Source organism: Anastrepha obliqua, chromosome 6 (genome assembly GCF_027943255.1).
Source record: "Anastrepha obliqua isolate idAnaObli1 chromosome 6, idAnaObli1_1.0, whole genome shotgun sequence".
In the NCBI taxonomy this organism is placed as follows: Eukaryota; Metazoa; Arthropoda; class Insecta; order Diptera; family Tephritidae; genus Anastrepha; species Anastrepha obliqua.
This window is the reverse complement of record NC_072897.1, coordinates 23,129,949-23,157,383: the sequence shown is the minus strand read 5'-3', so window position 1 is coordinate 23,157,383 and position 27,435 is coordinate 23,129,949. Positions and strand designations below refer to the sequence as shown.

The 27,435-nt window shown below is 35.9% G+C and overlaps 1 protein-coding gene, 3 non-coding genes and 1 pseudogene across 4 annotated transcripts; 4 read left to right on the top strand and 1 right to left on the bottom strand.

Annotated features, from left to right (window-relative positions):
* Nucleotides 1–14,387: 14,387 nt before the first annotated feature.
* On the bottom strand, nucleotides 14,388–15,392 carry LOC129250236 (uncharacterized). Its single transcript, XM_054889872.1, has one exon. The coding sequence runs from the start codon at nucleotides 15,390–15,392 to the stop codon at nucleotides 14,388–14,390; it is 1,005 nt and encodes a 334-aa protein (XP_054745847.1).
* A 5,195-nt stretch (nucleotides 15,393–20,587) lies between these two features.
* LOC129250875 (U2 spliceosomal RNA) lies at nucleotides 20,588–20,783 on the top strand. Its single transcript, XR_008582827.1, has one exon. It is a non-coding gene; the product is annotated as a U2 spliceosomal RNA (small nuclear RNA).
* Nucleotides 20,784–21,013: 230 nt separating this feature from the next.
* Nucleotides 21,014–21,209, top strand: LOC129250920 (U2 spliceosomal RNA). The gene has a single exon (XR_008582852.1). It is a non-coding gene; the product is annotated as a U2 spliceosomal RNA (small nuclear RNA).
* A 233-nt stretch (nucleotides 21,210–21,442) lies between these two features.
* On the top strand, nucleotides 21,443–21,638 carry LOC129250934 (U2 spliceosomal RNA). The gene has a single exon (XR_008582865.1). It is a non-coding gene; the product is annotated as a U2 spliceosomal RNA (small nuclear RNA).
* Nucleotides 21,639–22,373: 735 nt separating this feature from the next.
* Nucleotides 22,374–22,499, top strand: LOC129251028 (U2 spliceosomal RNA; annotated as a pseudogene).
* The last annotated feature ends 4,936 nt before the right edge of the window (nucleotides 22,500–27,435 follow it).

Here is a 27,435-nt window from a genome sequence, read left to right as displayed (position 1 = left end):
CTTGCGGAAAAAAGGACGCATTTGGAACGCAGCCGCGTTGCTAGTGAAAAACTTAAATTAACCAAAGGGTCTATGTGTAAAAACGAAAAAAAAAACACACACGCTATTCAAAGCTGTGACTTAAGAACACAACATTTAAAATAAAAATTTTAAAGTAAAAACATTAAAATAATCAAACGGTTTATGTAAAAATAAAACATAAGCTAATAATAGCTGTGAACTGAAAAGTGCGAAACCGAAAATAAAAATTTGTAAAGTGAAAACCACAGAAGATCTAAGGGTTTATATAAAAATACGCGCGAATTAATACTATGAATTAAAAAAAACATCTGCAACAAAAAACCTACAATAAATTATGGACAAAGAATAAATCATTACCAAATAAGGATAATATAAAGTGAAAGTGAGAAGAATTGTGCCTGTCCCAACAAACAATAGCAGCCCTGATACAACAAAAAGGATTTTTCTGGGAAAGTGCTAAAAACTGGGACTGCCCCAACACAATAACAGCAGCCCTGATACATCATAGAGGACCCTTCAACACTATCATACCAGAATGAGAGCAGCTCTGTCTTTATTATGCACCTTTTTGACAATTTGCTTCTCTGCTGCAACCGAGATGCAAATTTTGAACTATACAATGTCACACCTTGTGACTATTTTTAATGGACCAGCGAGAATACAAGACGGTACATTTAAATTAATCCACATCATAGAAATAGACAAGTACAGATCCATTGTTGACGATGCACAGAACCAAATCAGACAAATTATCAAAAAATCCAATCCCTTCTTCCCACTCCTAATGCATGAAATATCCCAAATTCACAATATCCTAGAAACCATCGGGCCTGTGGAATCATCCAGGACAAAAAGAGCCATTAATGTAATAGGTACTGCCTGGAAATACATCGCCGGATCTCCAGATCACGACGACTTTGAAATGGTGAAATGCGCATTAGATCAAACAGAGAATGTTAATGAACTTTTTTTAGTACAATTGAGATTTGAAAGATTTGTAGTACGGAAATTTAGCACACCGAGTTTATAGCAGAGAATGTTAATGCAATGAGAAGGAGCAAATGTTAAATGAGCTTTTTTCGAGTACTAATTTGTAGATTCATACTAAGGTAATTTCAAATTCAACTTTGCTCACTAGTGGGGAATTGCAGATATTTACCACGCGAGTGACGCGAGTGGAGGGTTTCCATATTTACTTACCACGCTAGGACAGGAATTCAGATTTTTTCTGCGTTTACCAAACTACTGAGGAATTTCATAAGATTTTTCGGCACACTACTAAGGAAATCGACTTATTTCATGCCCACAGCGAAGCGAATAAATTTGTGATTAAGAAGGCCGCGCGGCAGTTAATTTGTGGTGCAGAAGCTAAAGTCGGCGGAATTATTCGTTTTGTTTTTTGGCACGTACATATTTAATTCAGGTTCAAGTCCTGAAGTCATTTTTTTTTTTTCTAGCACATTTTTTTTTACAATTCAAACCAGGAAAGTTTGGTAAAATTTTTGAGTTTATTTTAATTAAAATTTCTTTAAAATACTGTTTTTTTTGTATTTCATAAATGGAAATTTCTTTTCGGTATTAAATAGTTCATACTGGATATGACCTGATTTTTATATAAATCAATCAAAACAGAAAATATGTACATATGTCTTTAATCTCTTTCATCAAATCCAAATTATATTGATGAGAAAATATCATTCTAGTATCCGTCCAGAAAGCCAAACACGCATGCACACATACATATGCATATAATTACGCATACAAACTTTCAACTAACGCAGAATATGTGCATATAAAACTGCGAATCGAATAAATGAGTGATTTAGAAAAGTTCATTAGTAATTATATGATAGATTAGCACAATCGTGAAAGACTTGTTGTGTATGCAGTACATAGTCTTATGTTTGACTCAAGTTCAAGTCCTGTACACACTTTTCTTTGTTCAATATTTTAATTTCATTTATTATATTTGGTTTAATTAGAATTGATTTAAAATAGTGTATTCAGCTTTTCTAATACCTGTTATTTATAAATTTATTTTCTATATAAAATTATTCATACTTCTTTTGAATTGATTTATATGTAAAACAGCCATAAAGGCAATCATTTGAATATGCATTCCTATATTTAATCTCTTCAGTCGAATCTGAACTACTTACATACACATATTGATGAGAAAATATTCTAATATCCATGGATGCATCCAGAAACCCAAACGCGCATACACGCATATGTATATAAATATATATAAATACATATATGTATACAAGCCTTCAACGAACGCAAAATGTATACATATAAAAAACATCAACTGCGACCGTCTTCTTGTCCGTCAGTGAAAAGATGGGATATGTATAACTTATGAGCAAACAGAACCGGGAAGGTGATGTTGACTGTTTTCTTCGATTGCCAAGGCATAGTCCACCATAAAGAAGAATAAAGAACTATAAAGAATATTATTTATCCGTTTTGAAGCCTTGGAGAGATGCTGTATGTTGCAAACGGCCGGAAATGTGAACAAACAATTCTTGGATTTTGCGTGATGATAACGCACCATCGCACCGATCAAAGAGATCAAAGAGAATGCGACGAAGGAGCTGAAGGCCATGTCGGCCTACTGGGGGTGTTTGGAAGACTGGGTTAAACGTTGGCACATGTGTGTTGCTTCAGACGGGTCATATTTTGAAGGAGATAATATAAATTTGCCTAAAATTTAACTCTGTTTTGTTTAATTTAAACATTCCCGGTACTTTTTATCATAGGGTACATATATGCGGCTTTGCGGACAGAAATATGTAATTCGCTGGAATTGTTCAAGGAATCTAAGTCGCATTAACTCGCGACTGTCGAACAGTTAGAAGACATATTTACATACATATAAGGGTGCATACATACATACGAAGCCGCGGCCACTCGACATGACAAAAATTCAAGATTTATCAAATATTGGCAAATAAATCCACGCGTAATATTCCAATATTGACTATTTTCGAATGGTCGCGAAAATTGGCCTATGGGTGGCTCGTTTTATGAATGAAATTGAAATATGAGCTCGAACTTATGAATGAACTTTTTGTTTTTGTTCTAAATGGTTCAGCGCCGTCGCTGATAGAATCATGGCCGCTGCGACTGCGTCTACGAATGTATTTTGTTTTTGTAGTCGCTAGTCTTAGATTTTAGCTTCGGCGGCATGCGCATGTGAGGTATGTGTTTTTGTTGTGCTCTAGAACATTTTAGAATGTGTGGTGGTAAAGCGGCTTGTTGTGTATGCAGTACATAGTCTCATGTTTGACTCAAGTTCAAGTCCTGTACCCACTTTTCTTTGATCGATATTTTTATTTAAGTTTTTGTATTTGGTTTAATTAGAATTGATTTAAAATAGCGTATTCAGGTTTTCTAATACCTGTTATTTAGAAATTTATTTTCTTTATAAAATTATTCATACTTCTTTTGAGTTGATTTATATGTAAAACAGCCATAAAGGCAATCATATGAATATGCATTCCTATATTTAATATCTTCAGTCAAATCTGAACTACTTACATACACATATTGATGAGAAAATATTCTAATATCCATGGATGCATCCAGAAAGCCAAATGCGCATACACGCATATGTATATAAATATATATAAACTAGCAAACCCCGCCCGCTTCGCTGGGCACACTAAAATAGAATAGATATGGTTTAGAACAGAAAAGATATGGTTTTCATATTATTTATTTCTTTATTCTTTATTCAAGCGCTTTGGCATAAACAATATTTTTTGTTTTTCTATTTGCTTTTGAGTAAATATATAATGCTGTTGGCTTCCCAACACGTGAACAGCCAACGTATAGTTGACCATGGGTGAATACTGGTTCTTCTAAATTCATCCCGCATATTTCTAAAGTTTGCCCTTGTGATTTATTGATAGTTATTGCAAATGCTAAACGAATGGGCAGTTGCAAACGCTTGAATTCAAATGGCAATTCAGGTGGAATCATTGGAATTCTCGGTATTAGAACGTCTTCATTCTTGAATTTGCCAATTAAAATATTATATATTAGTTGCTTCGATAACATTATTCTGTAGTATGATTATAAGTCGGATATGCCTTAACATTAATGTTCATAAACATTTTGTTTTGGTTTTTATTTTATTGTCCACTTATGCATTCACTTTGCTGTGCCGTTTAAATAGAGTATCATATTTCTTAAAAGGTTCATTACACTTGAAATTAAACGCAAACATAGCTAACGTAATTATTTTATGTGCGGCGCGTGAATGCTAGAATCATATTACATAAGTAAACACCGAAAAATTGTTATTGGCTTGCATTGACAAAAATTACTATAAAAACGCTTGTACGTAGTATGTAAGAAACAAGAAAGAAAACAATCGTTTTACAAGCTGGATGTCTAGCTTGAAACGATAAATAAAATAAATAAATATATTTCAAATAATAAACAATACTTTCTTTAAATCAATACATTTCTTTACATGGCGATCCTGCCAGCTTGAGCTTTGATTTTGCTAAGCTATTAAATGCAAGTTTCTTGCACAACCAAAGTGCAAAAGGTTGCATGAGTGCTGACAATATCTGCACCAAAAATTGCAATATATTTGCAAGTGCCCTAAAAAGCACCAAATATTAAGTCCTGACGTGATCAGCCAAAACGATCCGTCAGCTGCGGAAGGAAGAACCTGGTTAAGCCATTACAACCAAAAAAATAAAAATAGATGAACAACCCAGCTCAAGGGCCGCAACCAATCTCCTTGGAGGAATACAGGAGACGGAACGGCCTTAACAAAAAACCAAAAGAAGTTTCCATCCCAAAGGTGAGCAAGCCAAAAAGAAGAGGAGGCTACACCACCAGAATAAAGAGGGAAATAAGCATACTTATCAGGGAGGTAAACCAACAGCCACCACCATCCTGGGAAAAAGCTAGCGCAATCTGGGAGCGCGTAACCCAACTGGAATTCCTGCTCCAGCAGAGAAAAGAAATTAAGTAAATATACATAAAACACTGTGCATGATTGAATGCAGACAGTTACAGTCTGTAAGCGTTAACCGCTCGAGACAAAAATAATTTTCATTTATTTCTTTACATGGCAAAGTTAAACAACTTTGGCTTCTGTCGATTATATGTTTGCCTTATAAAAATTTGACTGTAAATGAATAAAATTTACTCAGAAGGTCATTTTTATGAAAATGTTTGAATTGTTATAATATGTTAAATATAATGTGTTTACTTAATGAATGAATTAACTTGAAAAAAAAAAAAATATATACATAAATCCAATGTAAAAAACAAAATATATATCCTTACATTATAAATTATTACATTGCATAAATTATTTGATTTACGGTATAAGGTCCCCAATAGATAGTCTTTCAGAAATGGGAAAAACCTTATCAAAAGTTGATAAACCCAATGCCAATGTAGTAAACGAAGTAGTCGTTAATACTGGCTTAAATTTAATAGAAATTTGCTTAATTATAATCACAGTCATAACCTCATTGATATTAGCATTAAAATTATATGCTATGCATAATAAAAAACTAAAGAAAAAGTATATGAGTAGATCTAATGAGTTAGACAAAATATGAACAAATGGTCCGAAATTCATAAAACTTTACTGATAGAAAAGGAAAATTTCAAAAAATCGTTTAAATGTATCAATAAAAATATACAAATAAAACAGGAAACAGTTAAAAAACATTTAGAAAATTTAGTATTAGCATTAGAATCAATTAGAAATTTAACTTATATAAATTTCGAGCGACTTACAAAGGATCATCAAAAAGAAGCTCTTGACATATTTTGGCAACTACGAGATCAATTAGTAAAAGTATTAGCCAAATACAACATTCAACAGGAAGTATCTCATTCAATTAATGAGAAAATTTCAATAAATATTATTGAAAACCCACCAGCTAATCTATTAACAAAGCTTGAAGCAGTTTCCTCAGAAACAGATTGTCCAATTACTAATTCAGAAATAGAGTCAGAAGAAGAAGGCGAAATGACACAAACAGTTATGGAGTTTCTCAGCACGGCTGCAAAGCTAGTGACTGAATTCGATGGTAAACCAGAAAATCTACGGTCATTCTTAGATTCCTTAGAATTAGTTGAAGTGATCAAGGGTGAGCACGAAACTGTTGCTGTTTCACTCATAAAAACAAAATTAAAAGGGAATGCCAGAAATAGACACAGGAACAACAATCTCTGAAATAATCACAAAACTTAACAGGTCAGTTAAAGGAGAATCGGTAGAAGTATTAGCTGCAAAAATAATGAGTATCAGACAGAACAACAAACCAGCTAATAGTTATTGTAATGAGATAGAAGCTCTTACAAAAAACTTAGAAAATGCCTATATCACAGATGGGTTGTCGGCAGAACTCGATGTCGAAAAATAACAGCAGTCCAACTACACAGCAGCACATTAAAACATATCGCACCCTAAATACAAAAGGGTCACAACTCAAAATTTTCCACACTCGAGCTTGACTTGTTTACAGTAGCACAGAAAACAAACTATGTGACATATCACGCTGAAATTTTCCATGTAAGCTTATAACAGTCCTACCAAAAAACAAAAAATTTATTTTTGCCATATGTCATCCGCGGACCGTTTTATTGATAACGTCTCGTTCATATTTGAGCAGAAGTACATTTTGAGTTGTGACCCTTTTGTATTTAGGGTGCGATATGATAAGCCCAAAATATCTGTACTAATATTATAAAGAGGAAAACTTTGTTTGTTTGTTTGTTTGTAATGAATAGGCTCAAAAACTACTGGACCGATTTTAAAAATTCTTTCACCATTCGAAAGCTACATCATCCACGAGTAACATGGATCATATTTTATTTTGGAAATAGGGCTCGAGATATAGGTCAAAACGTGGACCCGGGTAACCTTCGGATGTGTATGTACAATATGGATATCAAATGGAAGCTGCTGGTGAATGCTTTAGTTCAGAGTATCTTTCATGCCGCTCCGTGACTAGCGTCTCGAGATAGAGACCAAAACGTGGACCCTAGAATGTGTTTGTACAATATGGATATCAAATTGAAGCTGTTGGTGAATGCTTTAGTACAGAGTATTTTTCATGCCGCTCCGTGACTAGGGTCTCGAGATATAGGTCAAAACGTGGACCCGGGTAACCTTTGGTTGTGTATGTACAATATGGGTATAAAATGAAAGCTGTTGATAAGTGCTTTAATACGGGGTAATTTTCATACCTATTGATGACTAGGGTCTGGAAATATATGCCAAAACGTGGACCCGCCGTGTCTTTGAACCGATTAAACCAAACTTACACACATTGCTAAGGTGGTATTGAAGATGATTTCCGTATAGTTTGAATACCTATTGGTAGATAGGGTCTCGAGATATAGGTCAAAACGTGGACCCGGGTAACCTTCGGATGCGTATGTACAATATGGGTATCGAATGGAAGCTGTTGGTGAATGCTTTAGTTCAGAGTATTTCCATACGCTCCGTGACTAGGGTCTCAAGATAGAGACCAAAACGTGGACCCCAGAATGTATTTGTACAATATGGATATCAAATGAAAGCTGTTGATAAGTGCTTTAATACGGGGTAATTTTCATACCTATTGATGACTAGGGTCTCGAAATATATGCCAAAACGTGGACCCGCCGTGTCTTTGAACCGATTAAACCAAACTTACACACATTGTTAAGGAGGTATTGAAGATGGTTTCCGTATAGTTTGAATACCTATTGGCAGATAGGGTCTCGAGATATAGGTCAAAACGTGGACCCGGGTAACCTTCGGACGTGTATGTACAATATGGGTATCAAATTGAATCTGTTGGTGAATGCCTTAGTACAGACTATTTTTCATGCCGCTCCGTGACTAGGGTCTCGAGATATAGGTCAAAACGTGGACCCGGGTAACCTTTGGTTGTGTATGTACAATATGGGTATAAAATGAAAGCTGTTGATAAGTGCTTTAATACGGGGTAATTTTCATACCTATTGATGACTAGAGTCTGGAAATATATGCCAAAACGTGGACCCGCCGTGTCTTTGCACCGAATTAAACCAAACTTACACACATTATTAAGTAGGTATTGAAGATAGTTTACGTATAGTTTGGATGCCTATTGGTGGATAGGGCTCGAGAAATAGGTCAAAACGTGGACCCAGAATGTGTATGTACAATATGGGTATCAACTGGAAGCTGTTGGTGAATGCTTTAGTTCAGAGTATTTTTCATGCCGCTCCGTGACTAGGGTCTCGAGATAGAGACCAAAACGTGGACCTTGGAATGTGTTTGTACCATATGGATATCAAATTGAAGCTGTTGGTGAATGCTTTAGTACAGAGTATTTTTCATGCTGCTACGTGACTGGGGTCTTGAGATATAGGTCAAAACGTGGACCCGGGTAACCTTTGGTTGTGTATGTACAATATGGGTATCAAATGAAAGCTGTTGATAAGTGCTTTAATACGGGGTAATTTTCATACCTATTGATGACTAGGGTCTGGAAATATATGCCAAAACGTGGACCCGCCGTGTCTTTGAACCGATTAAACCAAACTTACATACATTGTTAAGTAGGTGTTGAAGATGATTTCCGTATAGTTTGAATACCTATTGGTAGATAGGGTCTCGAGATATAGGTCAAAACGTGGACCCGGGTAACCTTCGGACGTGTATGTACATACAATATGGGTATCAAATGGAAGTTGTTTTTCATGCCGCTCCGTGACTAGGGTCTCGAGATAGAGACCAAAACGTGGAGCCTAGAATGTGTTTGTACAATATGGATATCAAAGTGAATCTGTTGGTGAATGCCTTAGTACAGAGTATTTTTCATGCCGCTACGTGACTGGGGTCTCGAGATATAGGTCAAATCGTGGACCCGGGTAACCTTTGGTTGTGTATGTACAATATGGGTATCAAATGAAAGCTGTTGATAAGTGCTTTAATACGGGGTAATTTTCATACCTATTGATGACTAGGGTCTCGAAATATATGCCAAAACGTGGACCCGCCGTGTCTTTGCACCGAATTAAACCAAACTTATGCACATTGTTAAGTAAGTATTGAAAATGGGTTTCGTAAAGTTTGGTTGTAATTCGGAGCACTGGCAACGGGTACAGCGTTCTTTTGAGCCTGCCATAATGTCGCTTACTTTTTTAACGCTTGGGGCGGAACTGAACTGTCAAATTGACAGTGTGAGTTACAATGTGTTAATATTTCTTTCTGATTTGGATGCCATAAGGAAAAAACGTAAGTGCAACATGTAAAAATTGTTTGTGAATATTTTTGGAGTGGATTTTGGAACAGTGAATAATTTCTTACGAAATTTGAGAATTTAATGTGAAATCCGAATGAAATTATGTGTTCGTGGAAAAAACAATTTTTTTCGTTTTTTTTTTTGAAAAATATAAATGGATAATGGTTAAAAAAGCTCCAATGCTTAATAAAACATATAAATTGAAACGAAAAATTCATGAAATTTAAAAAAAATCTTCTTTTTTCCTGATTTTCAATTTATATTTTATATTTACTCAAAAACAAATAGAAAAACAAAAAATATTGTTTATGCCAAAGCGCTTGAATAAAGAATAAAGAAATAAATAATATGAAAACCATATATTTTCTGTTCTAAACCATATCTATTCTATTATAGTGTGCCCAGCGAAGGGGGCCGGGTTTGCTAGTATATGATATATATATATATATAAAAATTGATGACTTATTTGTTAATGGGAAAATTGACTTAGGACAATTCTTCTCTAGGCTCGACGAAGTGGCCGACAAATATGGCATTAATAATTTACAAGTGGCACCTAGCGAGAAAATTTTCGAATTTGTCTCGATTAATGATTTAAAAAATAAGGGCAATATGACATTAAATAAAGTAAAAGTAGCGCTACTGAATGAGGTGACCCACATTAATGATGCTAAAACTGTAATGCACATTCTAAAAAGATACCACGATGACCCTATAGAAGGCGGTCATTGCGGAATTTTCAGAACACTTATGAAAATTAAAAGACATTACTTCTGGAATAGAATGTCAAAAGATGTTGCTAAGTACGTAAAAACTTGCGAAAAATGCCAAAAAACCAAAATAACAAAGCATTTAAAAAGCCCCATGACTATAACACCAACACCTACAGGTACATTTGATACAGTTATTGTAGACACAATAGGCCCACTACCTACAACAATTAATGGCAATACTTATGCAGTCACAATAATATGCGACATGACAAAATATTTAGTCACGATACCCATCCAAGACAAAAACGCCAAGACAGTGGCGAAAGCAATATTTGAAAAGTTTATTCTTACCTACGGTCCAATGAAGACGTTCATTTCGGACATGGGTACAGAATACAAAAATTCAATACTAACAGAGCTATGTGAATTGCTAAAAATAGAGAAAATTAATTCAACTGCTTACCACCACCAAACACTAGGAGTAATAGAAAGATCACATAAAACTTTCAATCAATACGTAAGATCTTACATATCGATTGACAAAAACGACTGGGATGAGTGGCTACAATACTTCACATACTGTTTTAACACCACTCCTTCTACAGTACATGACTATTGTCCGTATGAATTAGTTTTTGGAAAAACACCAAACATGCTTCAGCAGTTCAAAAATGTAGACCAAATTACTCCATTATATAACATAGATAACTACGCTAGAGAAGTAAGATTTAGGCTAGAAGTAGCACATAAAAGAGCTCGCAATATGATAGACATAGCTAAAATTAAGCAAAAAACATTTTATGATAAAAATTGTTTAGATCACAATTTTAGCATAGGCAATTTAGTTTTACTTAGGAATGAAGTGGCCCATAAACTGGAACCCCAATATTGTGGGCCTTATACTATTAAATCAATAGATAATAAAAATAATGTTACTATAGTCGATAAGTTATCTTTAAAAGAACAAATAGTTCACAAAAATAGGCTTAAGATTTATCAACAATAAGTAGTTTTAAAGACGCGTCTAAACTTAGAAAATTAATACAATATATACATATATAAAATTAAGATTACTCTTATGTACATATTTTTATTTTAACAATTCAATGTAAAAGAATGTTCATACAAAAAAAAAGTTGTATGAGCATTCTTCCGAAGAAGGGAGGTGTAGTATGATTATAAGTCGGATATGCCTTAACATTAATATTCATAAACATTTTGTTTTGGTTTTTATTTTATTGTCCACTTATGCATTCACTTTGCTGTGCCGTTTAAATAGAGTATCATATTTCTTAAAAGGTTCATTACACTTGAAATTAAACGCAAACATAGCTAACGTAATTATTTTATGTGCGGCGCGTGAATGCTAGAATCATATTACATAAGTAAACACCGAAAAATTGTTATTGGCTTGCATTGACAAAAATTACTATAAAAACGCTTGTACGTAGTATGCAAGAAACAAGAAAGAAAACAATCGTTTTACAAGCTGGATGTCTAGCTTGAAACGATAAATAAAATTAATAAATATATTTCAAATAATAAACAATACTTTCTTTAAATCAATACATTTCTTTACAATTCATCAATCGTTTGACTACAAGTCTAGTTCCGTTACATAGCAGCTTTGTTCAAATTGATGTCTCGTGGTCGATTTGATCTGGACCGTGCCATTCGTTGCCGATTTGTTTCATTTTCTTCTTGACGCTCTTCTGATGTCGCGTTATTCCGAGCATTTCTCATGCGCCTGTTATTATTTGTCGAGCGACTAATATGAATACGCGATTGTCTTGGTATTTGTACTGTAATAAACATTATTGTAATTATGGTATTCTGAAATTTTGTGGATTATATTTTTTGTTTTTTTATTTTTTCTTATCATTTGATTCACTCATGGTGCATCGTAGTTTATCGCATATGAACCGAAAAAATAAATCCACTAAATTTGAAGAAAACTTACATTAGTTTATTCCAATTTACCACGTGAAAATTCCTAAATGTATAAGAAAAATATAAGCACGTGAGCCATTGTTAATTGAAAAAATAATAAATTTCTTTTTTGACAATTGTTTCTTAGTTATTCATTTGCGTTGATTTGAAATTTAAAAAAAATCTTCTTTTTTCATGATCATCAAGTGTTAACAATGTGTGTAAGTTTGGTTTAATTCGGCGCAAAGACACGGCGGGTCCACGTTTTGGCATATATTTCGAGACCTTAGTCATCAAAAGGTATGAAAATTACCCCGTATTAGAGCACTTATCGACAGCTTTCATTTGATGCCCATATTGTACATACACAACCAAAGGTTACCCGGGTCCACGTTTTGACCTATATCTCGAGACCCCAGTCACGGAGCGGCATGAAAAATACTCTGTACTAAAGCATTCACCAACAGCTTCAATTTGATATCCATATTGTACAAACACATTCTAGGTTCCACGTTTTGGTCTCTATATCGAGACCCTACTCACGGAGCAGCATGAAAAATACTCTGAACTAAAGCATTCACCAACAGCTTCCATCTGATATCCATATTGTACAAACACATTCTAGGCTCCACGTTTTGGTCTCTATCTCGAGACCCTAGTCACGGAGCGGCATGAAAAATACTCTGAACTAAAGCATTCACCAACAACTTCCATCTGATATCCATATTGTACAAACACATTCTAGGCTCCACGTTTTGGTCTCTATCTCGAGACCCTAGTCACGGAGCGGCATGAAAAATACTCTGTACTAAAGCATTCACCAACAGCTTCCATTTTATATCCATATTGTACAAACACATTCTAGGCTCCACGTTTTGGCCTCTATCTCGAGACCCTAGTCACGGAGCGGCATGAAAAATACTCTGAACTAAAGCATTCACCAACAGCTTCAATTTGATACCCATATTGCACATACACATCCTGGGTCCACGTTTTGACCTATCTCTCGAGCCCTATCCACCAATAGGCATCCAAACTATACGTAAACCATCTTCAGTACCAACTTAATAATGTGTGCAAGTTTGGTTTAATTCGGTGCAAAGACACGGCCGGTTAGCGAACACACACAAAAAGTTGACTTTATTTTATATATAAGATATAACCTTCAACGAACGCAAAATGTATGCATACAAAAAACAACAACTGCGACCGTCTTCTTGTCCGTCAGTGAAAAGATGGGATATGTATACCCTATGAGCAAAAAGAACCGGGAAGGTGATGTTGACTGTTTTCTTCGATTGCCAAGGCGTAGTGCACCATGAGTACCTTCCATCGGGCCAGACAGTCAATAAAGAATATTATTCATCCGTTTTGAAGCCTTCGAGAGATGCTGTATGTTGTGAACGGCCGGAAATGTGAGCAAACAATTCTTGGATTTTGCGAGATGATAACGCGCCATCGCACCGATCAAAAAGATCAAAGAGAATACGACGAAGGGGCTGAAGGCCATGTCGGCTTGCCGGGGGTGTTTGGAGGACTGGGTTAAATGTTGGCACATGTGTGTTGCTTCAGACGGGTCATAGTTTGACGGAGGTAATATAAATTTGCCTGAAATTTAACTCTGTTATGTTTTATTTAAACATTCCCGGTACTTTTTGATCATAGGGTACATATATGCGGCTTTGCGAACAGAAATGTGTGATTCGCTGGATTTGTTCAAGGAATCTAAGTAGCAGTAAATCGCGACTGTCGAACAGTTAGAAGACATATTTACATACATATAAGGGTGCATACATACATACGGAGCCGCGGCCACTCGACATGACAAAAATTCAAGATTTATCAAATACTAGCGGCCCGGTACGTGCTTCGCTACGTATAAAGTGAAATATTAAATCAAACTCATTTATAAAAAGAAATATATATTTAATTATTTGCTAGCAATTTTAAAACTTAATCCAAAACATTTGGATAAACAATATTTTTTGTTTTTCCATTTTGAGCATGAATAAACAAACGGCTGGGGTACCGACTCTGGAACAGGCAACATAAAGTTGGCCATGTGAAAAACATGATTCCTCCAAATTCACACCACAAACGTTAAGTGTTTGCCCTTGAGCTTTGTTGATGGACATCGCAAATGATAAACGCACAGGATATTGTAATCGTTTGAATTCAAATGGCATATCAGTTGGAATCGTAGGGATACGCGGTATTAAACAAACTTCTCCTTTTGATTTACCAGTTAAGATCGTAGCTTCAATCAAATTTGACAATAAATTTTTTACACCATCTGGTGCCATTACACAGTTTTGGTGGATTAATATTTCGCAATAATATAATCAAAGAACCCACTTTCAGATTCAAGCAATGCGGTGGCATACCAGCCGGTTCTAATGCATTTAAAAATTCAGTTGGATAATTCATTGCCTCATCTTGATTCATAGCACTGTCAATTGATTTATATGTATGTCGTGACTACACCTGGTAGTTTTGCTTGAATTTGAAAATTAATGGCATTGATATGAATGTTCTTCGGTGCTAAAATGGCGCGTTCTCTCAACCAATCATGATTTCTGTAATTCTGAAGAATATTTGGAAAAACACATTCAATCAATTCATTTATCGATTTCGTAATCGTACAAAAATTGTTCGGTACAGTAATCATTCCGTTGGTTCTGTCGATTTGTATTTTGCCATCACCAATTTGTAACAATTGTTTTGAAAACTCATGGGCAGCTGGATCCTTTTGTAGGTGAATACGCATATTAATGTTCAGTGTCAATTTTTGTACACACTTCCAAAGAACTGATGACTTCAAACAGGCATTTATTTCATCAGCAGGAGTTGACCGAGGCAATGTTTGTCGAAAATCCCCTGACAGTAAAATCAAAGCACCACCAAAAAGCTGTTGGTTACCACGTAAATCTTGCATTGTTCGATTAAATGCTTCTAGTAATTTTTTATTCGCCATTGTACACTCATCCCATAAAATAATTGGCGTTAATCGCAGAACTTTTGCCTTAGCAGAATTTCTTGAAATATTGCAAGTTGGAGTTTCAATCACCTGTACATTCAATGGCAATTTCAATGCAGAGTGCGCTGTCCGACCACCTTCTAATAATGTAGCAGCAATTCCCGAAGATGCAAGTGCCAATGCAACTTTCTGTTCCGATGGAATAGTGGCTAAAATCAGTGATATAATGAACGTTTTGCCTGTACCACCAGGTGCATCCAAGAAATATAACCCACCTGCATTATTGGAAATGGCTTGCATGATTCTGTCATATACATGTTTTTGCTGAATATTCATTTTGGTTATATTCGATTGTACAAATAAACGCAAATCCTTAGAATTTAATTCCTGCTCACGTTGCAATTCACGATCAAACAGATTATGCATGTCACGATTTGGTGCGGTCATACCCAATTGTACTAATGTTTTATTTGCAATCCGTAGACACATATCTTAAATTATTATCAAAGCTTCGTTGTACATTTCCAAAGTTATCAACAAATCAGGATTTCTTGCATGATGACGCATACGAATTAAAATATCTTCTGCAATATTATGTTTATATTTGTTCCATAATTCAAGTGGATTTGATGGCATACATGTTGATAATATAACGGCAAACAGCATTCGTATTTGTTGAGGATGAGCCGAAATAGATGCATCCTGAAGTGTTGAATCCCAATGTGCATCATCCGCCAACAAATGCAAAAGTTGGCATGCTTCACGGTATGTTTCACACAAATGACAGTTGACTGTTCTCAATTCTTAAAATGATTGTGGGCCATTCACGTTAACCAGGCCCGTCGAGAGGGGGGGGGGGGGGGGGGGGGGGGGATCGGGTACTTTTTCCCCCGGGCCCGGAGTTTTCAGAGAGGCCCGGACTCGAGATTAGACGTATTTATATGAATTAGACATCATTGGAAAGGGCCCCCATTGCAATTTTCCCCCGGGGCCCGGATATGCTCTCTACGGCTCTGACGTTAACTAATAACAATCTCAAATAAAAACCCTCAACATTGTTTGGATGTACACACATGTTTGGATGTATACACATTCCATGTGTAATACTGTGGCACTTCAGAATATAACAAAGTTATCGCAAATGTATCAGTTTCGCATAATTTGAAAAAACCTGTTAACGTAATATAGTTGTTGGGGGTTGCGCTGCTCTTTCCAACAAATTTGCTACATTAAAATAAACACGTTGCCCATTCTCAAGATGCACAGCCAAGTGAACAACCGCAGGATGTCTTTCGTGCATTGGAAACGACATAATCCTCCAGACAGCTTCATTGCTACTAATATAGCGACCCATTTGATACTGAGTAATTTCATCATTTCTATTATCACCAGCAACACCGAAAATAGCCATATCACTCCCTTTATTTACATACTTGCAAATATATTTAATGGATTTGACAGAATTACAATATTCCACATTTATATGAGCGTTGAATATTTTCGATAATAATGGACAATACGGAACCACCCAACGATTATCAACTTCAACTTCCTGGTTATGCATTCTAATGATTGCCGTTTTGCCATTATCATTAGGTGATCTACGTCGATACAACGGATATCCGTCATTGCCCGTTATTATGTCTGAAGTAAATTGCCTTGGGTATCGTTTCGAACACTTTTCATCAATCATACATGGTGAATTCACATTTAGTTCACCGCACGGTCCATGTATCATATTTTTAACGACAACTTGAAATAACTCAGGATGAGCAGTGTGGTTAGGAATTTCAGCTGATATAAGGCTATCGATTTGATCCGGAGTTATTTTATGTACCAGCCAAATTAGTATATGTGCGTGCGGCAATCCCCTTTTCTGCCATTCGATGGGGTACATATGACAACGCACCTCGCCAAATACATATAATTTCACATTTAAATCCATATCACAAATCCATCGGTTGTCGACTGTCCTGCAAATAAATTGTTTTTGATGTCATCCCACTGCGGATTACATGTAAATGTAATGAACAGATCCGGTCGACCGTATTTTCGTACATAACACATTGCGTCTTGTGCATATTCGTTCATATTCCGTGGGCTACCAATATACGAAGATAGCAATATAGTTAAACATCCGATGCCTTTAATATTATATTAGCATCATTCGCTATCGCATCTTGCAAATGAATATATTGTTCAGATCTTAATTTTGCTTGGTTGAAACGAATAAAATTAAGACGTTCTGTTTCTATTTTGGCATACATATCAACGATGTACTGATGATATAGTTTACGACATCTCAAGATATAATTTTGTTCTTGTGGACGAACCATCAATCGATAAGAATAAAAATTCATGGCACTAACTTTTTTCTGTATATGTAGACCTGAAAATAAGTGGAAAATGTGACTTAAAAAATTTCTACAAATGATGAAATGTCAACACACTGAAAATATTATTTACCTGTTCGTGGATCAATCATTGGTATATTGATATGGTAGCCATCGTCACCTTTCCAATGAAATATTGGGTATTGTAATGCGTCGTAACTACGATGAAGTTCCGAAACACGTTGCAATTGCTCATTTCTACGATGAAGTATCATATCACGCGATTGAAACTGATCACCACGAATTCCAATTGCAACCTCATCAATTGTCGGTGCATTGAATCTCCTTTCATGCTCTCCAAAAGGTGTTCTATCAGCCCTTACTACGATTTTATGATTATCAGATGGCATACGATCGAGAGCAATTTTGAACAATTGAACTAATGCGTTATGTTGATGGAAAAACCTTTGTAGCTCACAAATAATTTCTCGCCTTGTATTCAAGCAATTGCACAACGTTGATCCAATTCATGATTTTCATCACCAATAAAATAAATTTGCAAAAATTGATAATCAGCGTCGGGGTATGGCAATAACGAACCAGCTTGATGATAAATTTGGCCCTGAATCTGAAACATGTATGCAATTTTAGGTATATGTTGCATAATAATTTTTAAAACTATATAATACTTTTATGATTCAGATTGATTGGGACAATCCTGTTTAAGTATTTACCTTAAACGTCGGCATATAATTATCTCTAATAATGTTAGTAGCACCAAAAAAAGTCATTTGATATGCCGAATTGTATTGTTGAATATGACTCAAAAACTGCTTCGAATTTTCAGAAGTCCCAAAAATTAATGAAGACAATGGTTCGGGTGGAGTTTCTAATGGTGGCAATCTCACTTTGCAATTAGCACAACACATGCCGGGCGTTTCACCTGGAAATTTAGCCAAACACATGCATTCGTGTAATTCACTTCAACAGTTCAAAACTTACCGTTGTTTGCTCGGAAATTCGCTTTGCGCTATATTTCTTCTTTTCACAAATTCACACAAACTTCAATAATTATTAAAAAAAAAACACTATAATAACTAATAATTTTGCACCGCGGTAATTTCGGACACTACTGAACGTATGGGGCCAAAGAAAACGCTCCAGCGATGTTTACACTCCAATGTCATATATTCTCCTAATTTGAATTTTCTTAATGCTAAGACTCAAAGCTCTATATACCTATCTATACAAAATATTCATGTATTTCTCTATGCAAAATAAATGCACCGTAATATAGTTCGATGTCTTTTCAAAGCCTACTTTGTTTGTCGATCTGCCTGCTACATACATACCTACATGTTGATATAAATATAATACAATGCAAGTAAGTTTGTAGGTGGGAATAATAAGTATGCTAGTTAAGACGAAAGTTCATAAATTTTGAGAGCGAAAGAGCGTAGCTAAGTAGGTAACAAATCGTTTAGTAAATGATTGAACTATTATTGATGTATGAATGTTAATATGAAAACGTATAATCCGTTGGCTAAGTGGGATGAATCTGACCAAACAAATGGGTTTTTGGTGTGGTTTTAAAAATAATTTCACCATACATTGAGCGCTTTTCAGCTTTTCAAGTAGGTACGAGTTAAATAAAAAAAAAATGTGTAACATATGTGTGGTGAAATTTTTGAAACGTTTACCATGAAGGAAATAAGTAATGAGGTGTTTGTTTTGATTTGTTTTTAACATGCTGATTAACATTTTTGTCTACGTGCACATATCTCTTCACACAAAATGTAAGCACGAACAAAATGTGCCATTCTCAAATAAAAATACTTTGTGCTTATTCTTACATCGAAATGAGTGGAAGTAGAAAGGTAAGAACAATAAAAAAGTTGTTTGATACATTCCAACGGCCGATTCTCTGTTTCTGATTTTGCAATTGGGAACTCGCCTTCAGCTAAAAAGAATATATTGTTATGTGATTGAATATACCATTTTAACTGGTTGTGGTACATAAGAATGCAATCTCTTAACTTTAAGGCGAGTTCCCAATTGGTCTATATCTGGAGTCCTTAATTACCCAGCGAAAAGAAAAGTCCTCTTTTCATTAGCATTTATCAACAACTTACAGTGGATACTCATGTGGTTCAAACACATCCTAGGGTTATCCAGGTCCACGATTTGGTCTATATCTCGAGACCCTAGTTACGGAGGGGCATTAAAAATACTCTATACTATAGCAATCATCAAAAGCTCCCATTTGCTACCCATATTGTACAAACACATCCTTAAGTTATCGGGGTCCACATTTTGGCCGATATCTCGAGACCCTAGTCACGCAGCGGCATCAAAAATACTCTATACTATATAATCATTAGCAGCTTCCATTTGCTACCCATATTGTACAAACACATCCCAGGGTCACCCAGGTTCACGTTTTGGCCTATCTCTCGAGACCCTGGTATCCGATTCTTAAAATTTCAAAACACAAACCATCTACTGAATAGTCCAAACAAAGCCTAAAATTTTGGTTTGGATAGGTGAGCCCGTTCTTGAGTTATAAAGTCTCAACGAAAAATGGCATTCATTTTTATATATATAGATGTACATAAATGATGGTATATGACAATATACATAATATGTATGTATGTACATGTCAATAGGAGGTATTTGCATTCAAAAAAAAAGAACGGTTTAAGATAAATCAACACTTATTTTAAATTGTATGTCAATTTATAGTTTATGTATTCGACAGCATTTACATACATATGTATGTATGTACATTTGTATATGAAAAACAATAATGCACAAGCGCAAGAACATCATCTTCCTTTCATACATATGTGCATATGAATGTATGCCCAAATAACCTTATGTATGTACACATGTCACAGCACATCACATTCTTACAAGAAATCAAATACACATACTCACTAGAGAACGAGTTTCTTCCTAACAAGTGCAAAAACAATTCTGCTCTATGTATGTATATACAGTCAGCGTCAAAATGATAGCACATTTGATTTTTGAAGTGAAAACTTCTTTAGAATCGTTGGGAGTGATTTGAGGAAAAGTGAAACGAAAAAGCGACCCTCTTGGCTACGAAGCGTTATATTATATGTTGATATAAACGTAGCGACGAACTAAATAAAAATAACTTTTATTTTTTCTTGTGATTCGAACCAAGGATTTTGGATCGGAAGCTCACATTGCTAGTCGCTCGGCTACCGCGCCATGCTGTCGTCGCTGGCCTGAAAGTTATTTAGTTACGAAGCGTTATATTATATGTTGATATAAATATTATATGTTGATATAAATAATTTTTGTGAGCGTGTAATTCTCAAAAGGTTTATTAGAAAATCTATTGACTAGGTAGTGTGGTATCTGTTCTTATCAGCTTAACATCTGATAGATCCTCCATCGGAGGACAACAAATCTTAAACGGATTTTTGGAAATGGGCGGAGTGTTTTAGAGACTTGCTCTCCACCTCTGCCACGGGTTGGCCCGGTATTGCAGTACCGCCGGGATTTCGGCCTTGAATAAATACAAGAAGAAATATACTAATACATTTAGCTTTGGTGGGAAGAGCCATAAATTTTTATATGAATACAAGTAGACGAAAATGGAATTTTTTTTTTTGAAATTTGCATTGTAGGACATTTCTGATTATTTATTGAAAACAGTTTTTTGGTTTAGATACTGAAAGTCAGTTTAAGTGAATCGGTATAAATATTTCGTACATTAATTTTTGTGAGCGTGTAATTCTCAAAAGGTTTATTAGAAAATCTATTGACTAGGTAGTGTGGTATCTGTTTTTATCAGCTTAACATCTGATAGATCCTCCATCGGAGGACAACAAATGTTAAACTGATTTTTGGAAATGGGCGGAGTGTTTTAGGGGCTTGCTCTCCACCTCTGCCACGGGTTGGAGCGGTATTGCAGTACCGCCGGGATTTCGGCCTTGAATAAATACAAGAAGAAATATACTAATACATTTAGCTTTGGTGGGAAGAGCCATAAATTTTTATATGAATACAAGTAGACGAAAATGGAATTTTTTTTTTTTTCGAAATTTGCATTGTAGGACATTTCTGATTATTTATTGAAAACAGTTTTTTGGTTTAGATACTGAAAGTCAGTTTAAGTGAATCGGTATAAATATTTCGTACATTAATTTTTGTGAGCGTGTAATTCTCAAAAGGTTTATTAGAAAATCTATTGACTAGGTAGTGTGGTATCTGTTTTTATCAGCTTAACATCTGATAGATCCTCCATCGGAGGACAACAAATGTTAAACTGATTTTTGGAAATGGGCGGAGTGTTTTAGGGGCTTGCTCTCCACCTCTGCCACGGGTTGGAGCGGTATTGCAGTACCGCTGGGATTTCGGCCTTGAATAAATACAGGAAGAAATATATTAATACATTTAGCTTTGGTGGGAAGAGACATAAATTTTTATATGAATACAAGTAGACGAAAATGGAATTTTTTTTTTTTAATTTGCATTGCAGGACATTTCTGATTATTTATTGAAAACAGTTTTTTTTTTATTAAAATTGATTATAGAAGAAAATTGAATTTTTTCCAAGGTGAATTCATACACTAAGCTAAGTAAAACGTTTCGTAATTCAATTTTATGTTGACATCCAAATGTACACGGCGGAAGAAAAAAATAACAAATCAGCTGTGTTATTGCTACCACCTCAAAAAGATTCGCCTTGATTTTTCATATAAAAATTATAAATATCATCACTTGTTACAACTGTACCCAGTCGGTCGACAGTGTGTGAATCATCTTTAAATTCTGCAAGAATACCCTAACCTGCGCAGCGCACAGTAAAATCGACACAAAGCTGAGCGCAGAGCACAATCGTACAAACACACTAACGTACATACATACATATATACGCTCGAATACATTTTCTTACTGTGCTCAGCCATGGCTGGTAGTCATGCACTGTGGCGATATGAACGCACAAATGCACATACACAGGCACGAACATGAAATCAAACAGCTCACCGTGTTTAAGTGAATCGGTATAAATATTTCGTACATTAATTTTTGTGAGCGTGTAATTCTCAAAAGGTTTATTAGAAAATGTAATGACAAGGTAGTTTCTTGGTTGTGTGTGGTTATCGCTTCTAGGCCTTATGGCTAAGATCAAAGTGATCAAATGGGCGGAGTGTTTTAGGAGCTTGCTCCACCTCTGCCACGGGTTGGCCCGGTATTTCAGTACCGCCGGGATTTCGGCCTTGAATAAATACAAGAAGAAATATACAAATACATTTAGCTTTGGTGGGAAGAGACATAAATTTTTATATGAATACAAGTAGACGAAAATGGAAGAAATTTGTAAGTCTGTTTCTTCGGTCCGTTTGGGTATTTTTTTTGACAACATCGAAACCAAAGCATTTGTATCATATTTTATCTATCATAAGCCACTCGTACATTTGTTGAAATTGAAAACATTGAGGATGAATAATGATAAAATGAAGAAAATAAAATATGAACTTTATAGCAATATTATAATGAACCTATAATTATCCCGCTCCTAATGCTGCTTTCGTCTTATTCTCTCTCAGTTTGTTTTACGGAAGGTTTCACTTCTATCGAGTCTAACCGTTAGACTGGTATTTTTTATTTTTAATTTTACATATGTTACGAATGATAAATTTAGATTCATACAGTTCCAATATATATGTAATAATATATTTAAAAATAGTGTTTATGGACAACCAAAATTAGTAGCTCTTCATTAAAGTGAAAAAAATTATTTTCGTACTGCGTCAAATATATAGCACATTTATGGAATCAGTGAGTTTTAAACACATAACAATAATAAATAAAGAAAAAAACTTATTATCCTCCATTTTTCTTTATGACTTCAGTCATGCGATTTGGAAGTGATTTAAATAGTTTCTTAATATAATTACTTTTGCGGAATCTCGTCCCACCTTGCTAAAACGCTGCTTTTAAGTTCGTCAATACTATCATACTGACGATTTTCGGAGTAAACCTTTCTCGCAACAGATCCCGAACAATTTTCAAACATGTTTAGGTCAGGAGATCGGCAGAGCCTCACATGCGCATGTCGCCCAAAGCTAAAATCAAAACCTAGCGACTACAAAAACAAAATACATTCGTAGTCGCAGCGGCCATGATTCTATCAGCGACGGCGCTGAACAATTTAGAACAAAAACAAAAAGTTCATTCATAAGTTCGAGCTCATATTTCAATTTCATTCATAAAACGAGCCACCCATAGGCCAATTTTCGCGACCATTCGAAAATAGTCAATATTGGAATATTACGCGTGGATTTATTTGCCAATATTTGATAAATCTTGAATTTTTGTCATGTCGAGTGGCCGCGGCTTCGTATGTATGTATGCACCCTTATATGTATGTAAATATGTCTTCTAACTGTTCGACAGTCGCGAGTTAATGCGACTTAGATTCCTTGAACAATTCCAGCGAATTACATATTTCTGTCCGCAAAGCCGCATATATGTACCCTATGATAAAAAGTACCGGGAATGTTTAAATTAAACAAAACAGAGTTAAATTTTAGGCAAATTTATATTATCTCCTTCAAAATATGACCCGTCTGAAGCAACACACATGTGCCAACGTTTAACCCAGTCTTCCAAACACCCCCAGTAGGCCGACATGGCCTTCAGCTCCTTCGTCGCATTCTCTTTGATCTCTTTGATCGGTGCGATGGTGCGTTATCATCACGCAAAATCCAAGAATTGTTTGTTCACATTTCCGGCCGTTTGCAACATACAGCATCTCTCCAAGGCTTCAAAACGGATAAATAATATTCTTTATTGACTGTCTGGCCCGATGGAAGGTACTCATGGTGGACTATGCCTTGGCAATCGAAGAAAACAGTCAACATCACCTTCCCGGTTCTGTTTGCTCATAAGTTATACATATCCCATCTTTTCACTGACGGACAAGAAGACGGTCGCAGTTGATGTTTTTTATATGTATACATTTTGCGTTCGTTGAAGGCTTGTATACATATATGTATTTATATATATTTATATACATATGCGTGTATGCGCGTTTGGGTTTCTGGATGCATCCATGGATATTAGAATATTTTCTCATCAATATGTGTATGTAAGTAGTTCAGATTTGACTGAAGAGATTAAATATAGGAATGCATATTCAAATGATTGCCTTTATGGCTGTTTTACATATAAATCAATTCAAAAGAAGTATGAATAATTTTATATAGAAAATAAATTTATAAATAACAGGTATTAGAAAAGCTTGTACTGCATACACAACAAGTCTTTCACGATTGTGCTAATCTATCATATAATTACTAATGAACTTTTCTAAATCACTCATTTATTCGATTCGCAGTTTTATATGCACATATTCTGCGTTAGTTGAAAGTTTGTATGCGTAATTATATGCATATGTATGTGTGTATGCGTGTTTGTCTTTCTGGACGGATATTAGAATGATATTTTCTCATCAATATAATTTGGATTTGATGAAAGAGATTAAAGACATATGTACATATTTTCTGTTTTGATTGATTTATATAAAAATCAGGTCATATCCAGTATGAACTATTTTATACCGATAGGAAATTTCCATTTATGAAATACAAAAAAAACAGTATTTTAAAGAAATTTTAATTGAAATAAACTCAAAAATTTTACCAAACTTTTCTGGTTTGAATTGTAAAAAAAATGTGCAAGAAAAAAATATGACTTCAGGACTTAAACCTGAATTAAATACGTGCCAAAAAACAAAACGAATAATTCCACCGACTTTAGCTTCTGCACCACAAATTAACTCTCGCGCGGCCTTCTTAATCGCAAATTTATTCGCTTCGCTGTGGGCATGAAATAAGTCGATTTCCTTAGTAGTGTGCCGAAAAATCTTATGAAATCCCTTAGTAGTGTGGTAAACGCAGAAAAAATCTGAATTCCTGTCCTAGCGTGGTAAGTAAATATAGAAACCCTCAACTCGCGTGGTAAATATCTGCAATCCCCCACTAGTGAGGAAAGTTGAGTTTGAAAATCCCTTAGTATGAATTTACAAATTAATACTCGAAAAAAGCTCATTTAACATTTGCTCCTTCTCATTGCATTAACATTCTCTGCTAATACATCATCCTTCGATACTGTGCGGAATGCACAGCACACCCTGAGGGCACATAACCGGTATACCGATTAAATGCTTTTCATGTATTGTATGTGCTGCAGTTTGTTGCTTCGACCCAGGCTGGTACCGCATATAGCAAAATAGACGATACCATACCTCTCGTATTCATCAAAATACATGTCAATGAAGTTACCTCCTTCGCTGCTATATCGCTGGCGTATGTAAGGCGCTGTTTAAAGCTCAATCTGTGGTCAATCACTACTCTAAGATATTTGATGTGCAGCTTAGACTCCAGTGCGTGGTCACTCACTCTGAGATTTGCTGTCTCAACTATTTTCCTGCTACTGATGAGAACTGCCTCTGTTTTATGGTTTGCAAGGCTTAAACCGCTATTGCGCAGCCAATCTTTTGTGATTTCGACCGCTTAGTTGCAAATTGCTTCAGCCTGGTTAAGGTATTTAGCAACGACTACGATTGCAATATCATCAGCAAACCCTATGATTTTGGATCCTGGAGGTAGTTGGAGACGCAAGACTCCATCGTACATAATATTCCAGAGGAGTGGGCCCAACACTGACCGCTGCGGTACTCCTCCGGTTACTCTGTACCTTTTCATTTATCCCTCTGTTAGTGAAGTAGCTTGCAACCATTTTCCGAGTGTAAACTGGGACTCGGAAATTCTACAGCGCATTTAGGATTTTGCCCAAGTTTGCTGTATTAAATTAATTTTTTACATCTAACGTTGTGACGAGGCAATACATTTTATCTCCGTAGAGCCAGCGAGAACTTTCGATCGCTTTGTGAGCGATGTGCTTAACCACTATGACAGCATCTGTGGTAGAGCGTGTTTTACAGAAGCAATATTGGTGAGCCGATAACCCTCCGGCACTATCGATGGCAGATTCCAGGCGATTCACAATTAGCCTTTCTAATATTTTCCCTGCCGTGTCCAGTAAGCATAGTGGACGGTAGCCTGAGGGATCTTCGGCCGGCTTAGACCCCTTTGGTATTAGCACTAGCACATCCACAAAGATTTCTGCATGCTTTTGGATTGCCAACTTAAGAACTTCATTCGGGATCGCATCGGGCCCGGGTGCCTTATTGCCTTTAATATATTTGCAAATGTGCAAAACTTCGTCAGTGTTGGCCAAACATCGATTTTCATCGTCTTCTATACAGCTGGCAGCGTTGGCTGCGATGCCTTGCTGTTGGGGGAACAATGTTTTGACCATGTTGCGCAGAATAACCGGGCACGTCGTGGGCAGCGGTTTGAAGGCTTTTCTTTTTTTCAGCACAAGCTGGTATTCAAATCCCCATGGATTCCTGTCAGCATCCTCGCATAGTTTTTGAAAGCACCGGCGTTTGCTGCTCTTAATTGCATTTTTTAGTGCTTTCCTTTTATGTTTGAATAGGAGTCTGCTCCTTTCAAAGCTGGTCGTACCTCTCGACCGCTGATATGTTCTTCTTGCTCTATTGCATTCTTCGCGTGCTGCAGAGATTTTTTCCGTCTACCAGTAAACGGGCTCTCTGTGGTTTTTATTAGGCCTTGTTTTACTCATAGCTGCATCACATGCTTTAGTGAGTTGCCTCATGACGTGGTTAGTTCTTTCAGCCGCATTTCCAGTGGGTGTAAAATTTGCTATCATTATCTCGTACACTTCCGGGTCCAAAGTTCCAACCCGGTATCTGACCTCGTGCGAGTTAGATGGCTTCGGCCTATCATGTTTGCCTATAACGCAAAGTATTGCGAAGTGATAACTTCCAGTGTAATACTGGCTAAGGGACCACCTCGTACTACTCATGAGGCTAGAGCTAACAAATGTCAGGTCGGTTATTGACCCTTTCCCTGCTCTTTGGAATGTTTGCTGGTTCCCAGAATTCAGAAGCGCTATATCAAGCATAGCGAACGCTTCTAAAAGGGCTTTTCGTCTAGGGGTGGTTCGGGGGTATCCCCAGTTCACTGTCCAAGCGTTAAAGTCACCAGCTACAATGACCGGACTTTGATCTTTAATGTCATGTGCAAGGTCTTCCAGTGCGTGTATGCCTTCAGCTAGGTGGAAGATAGCAG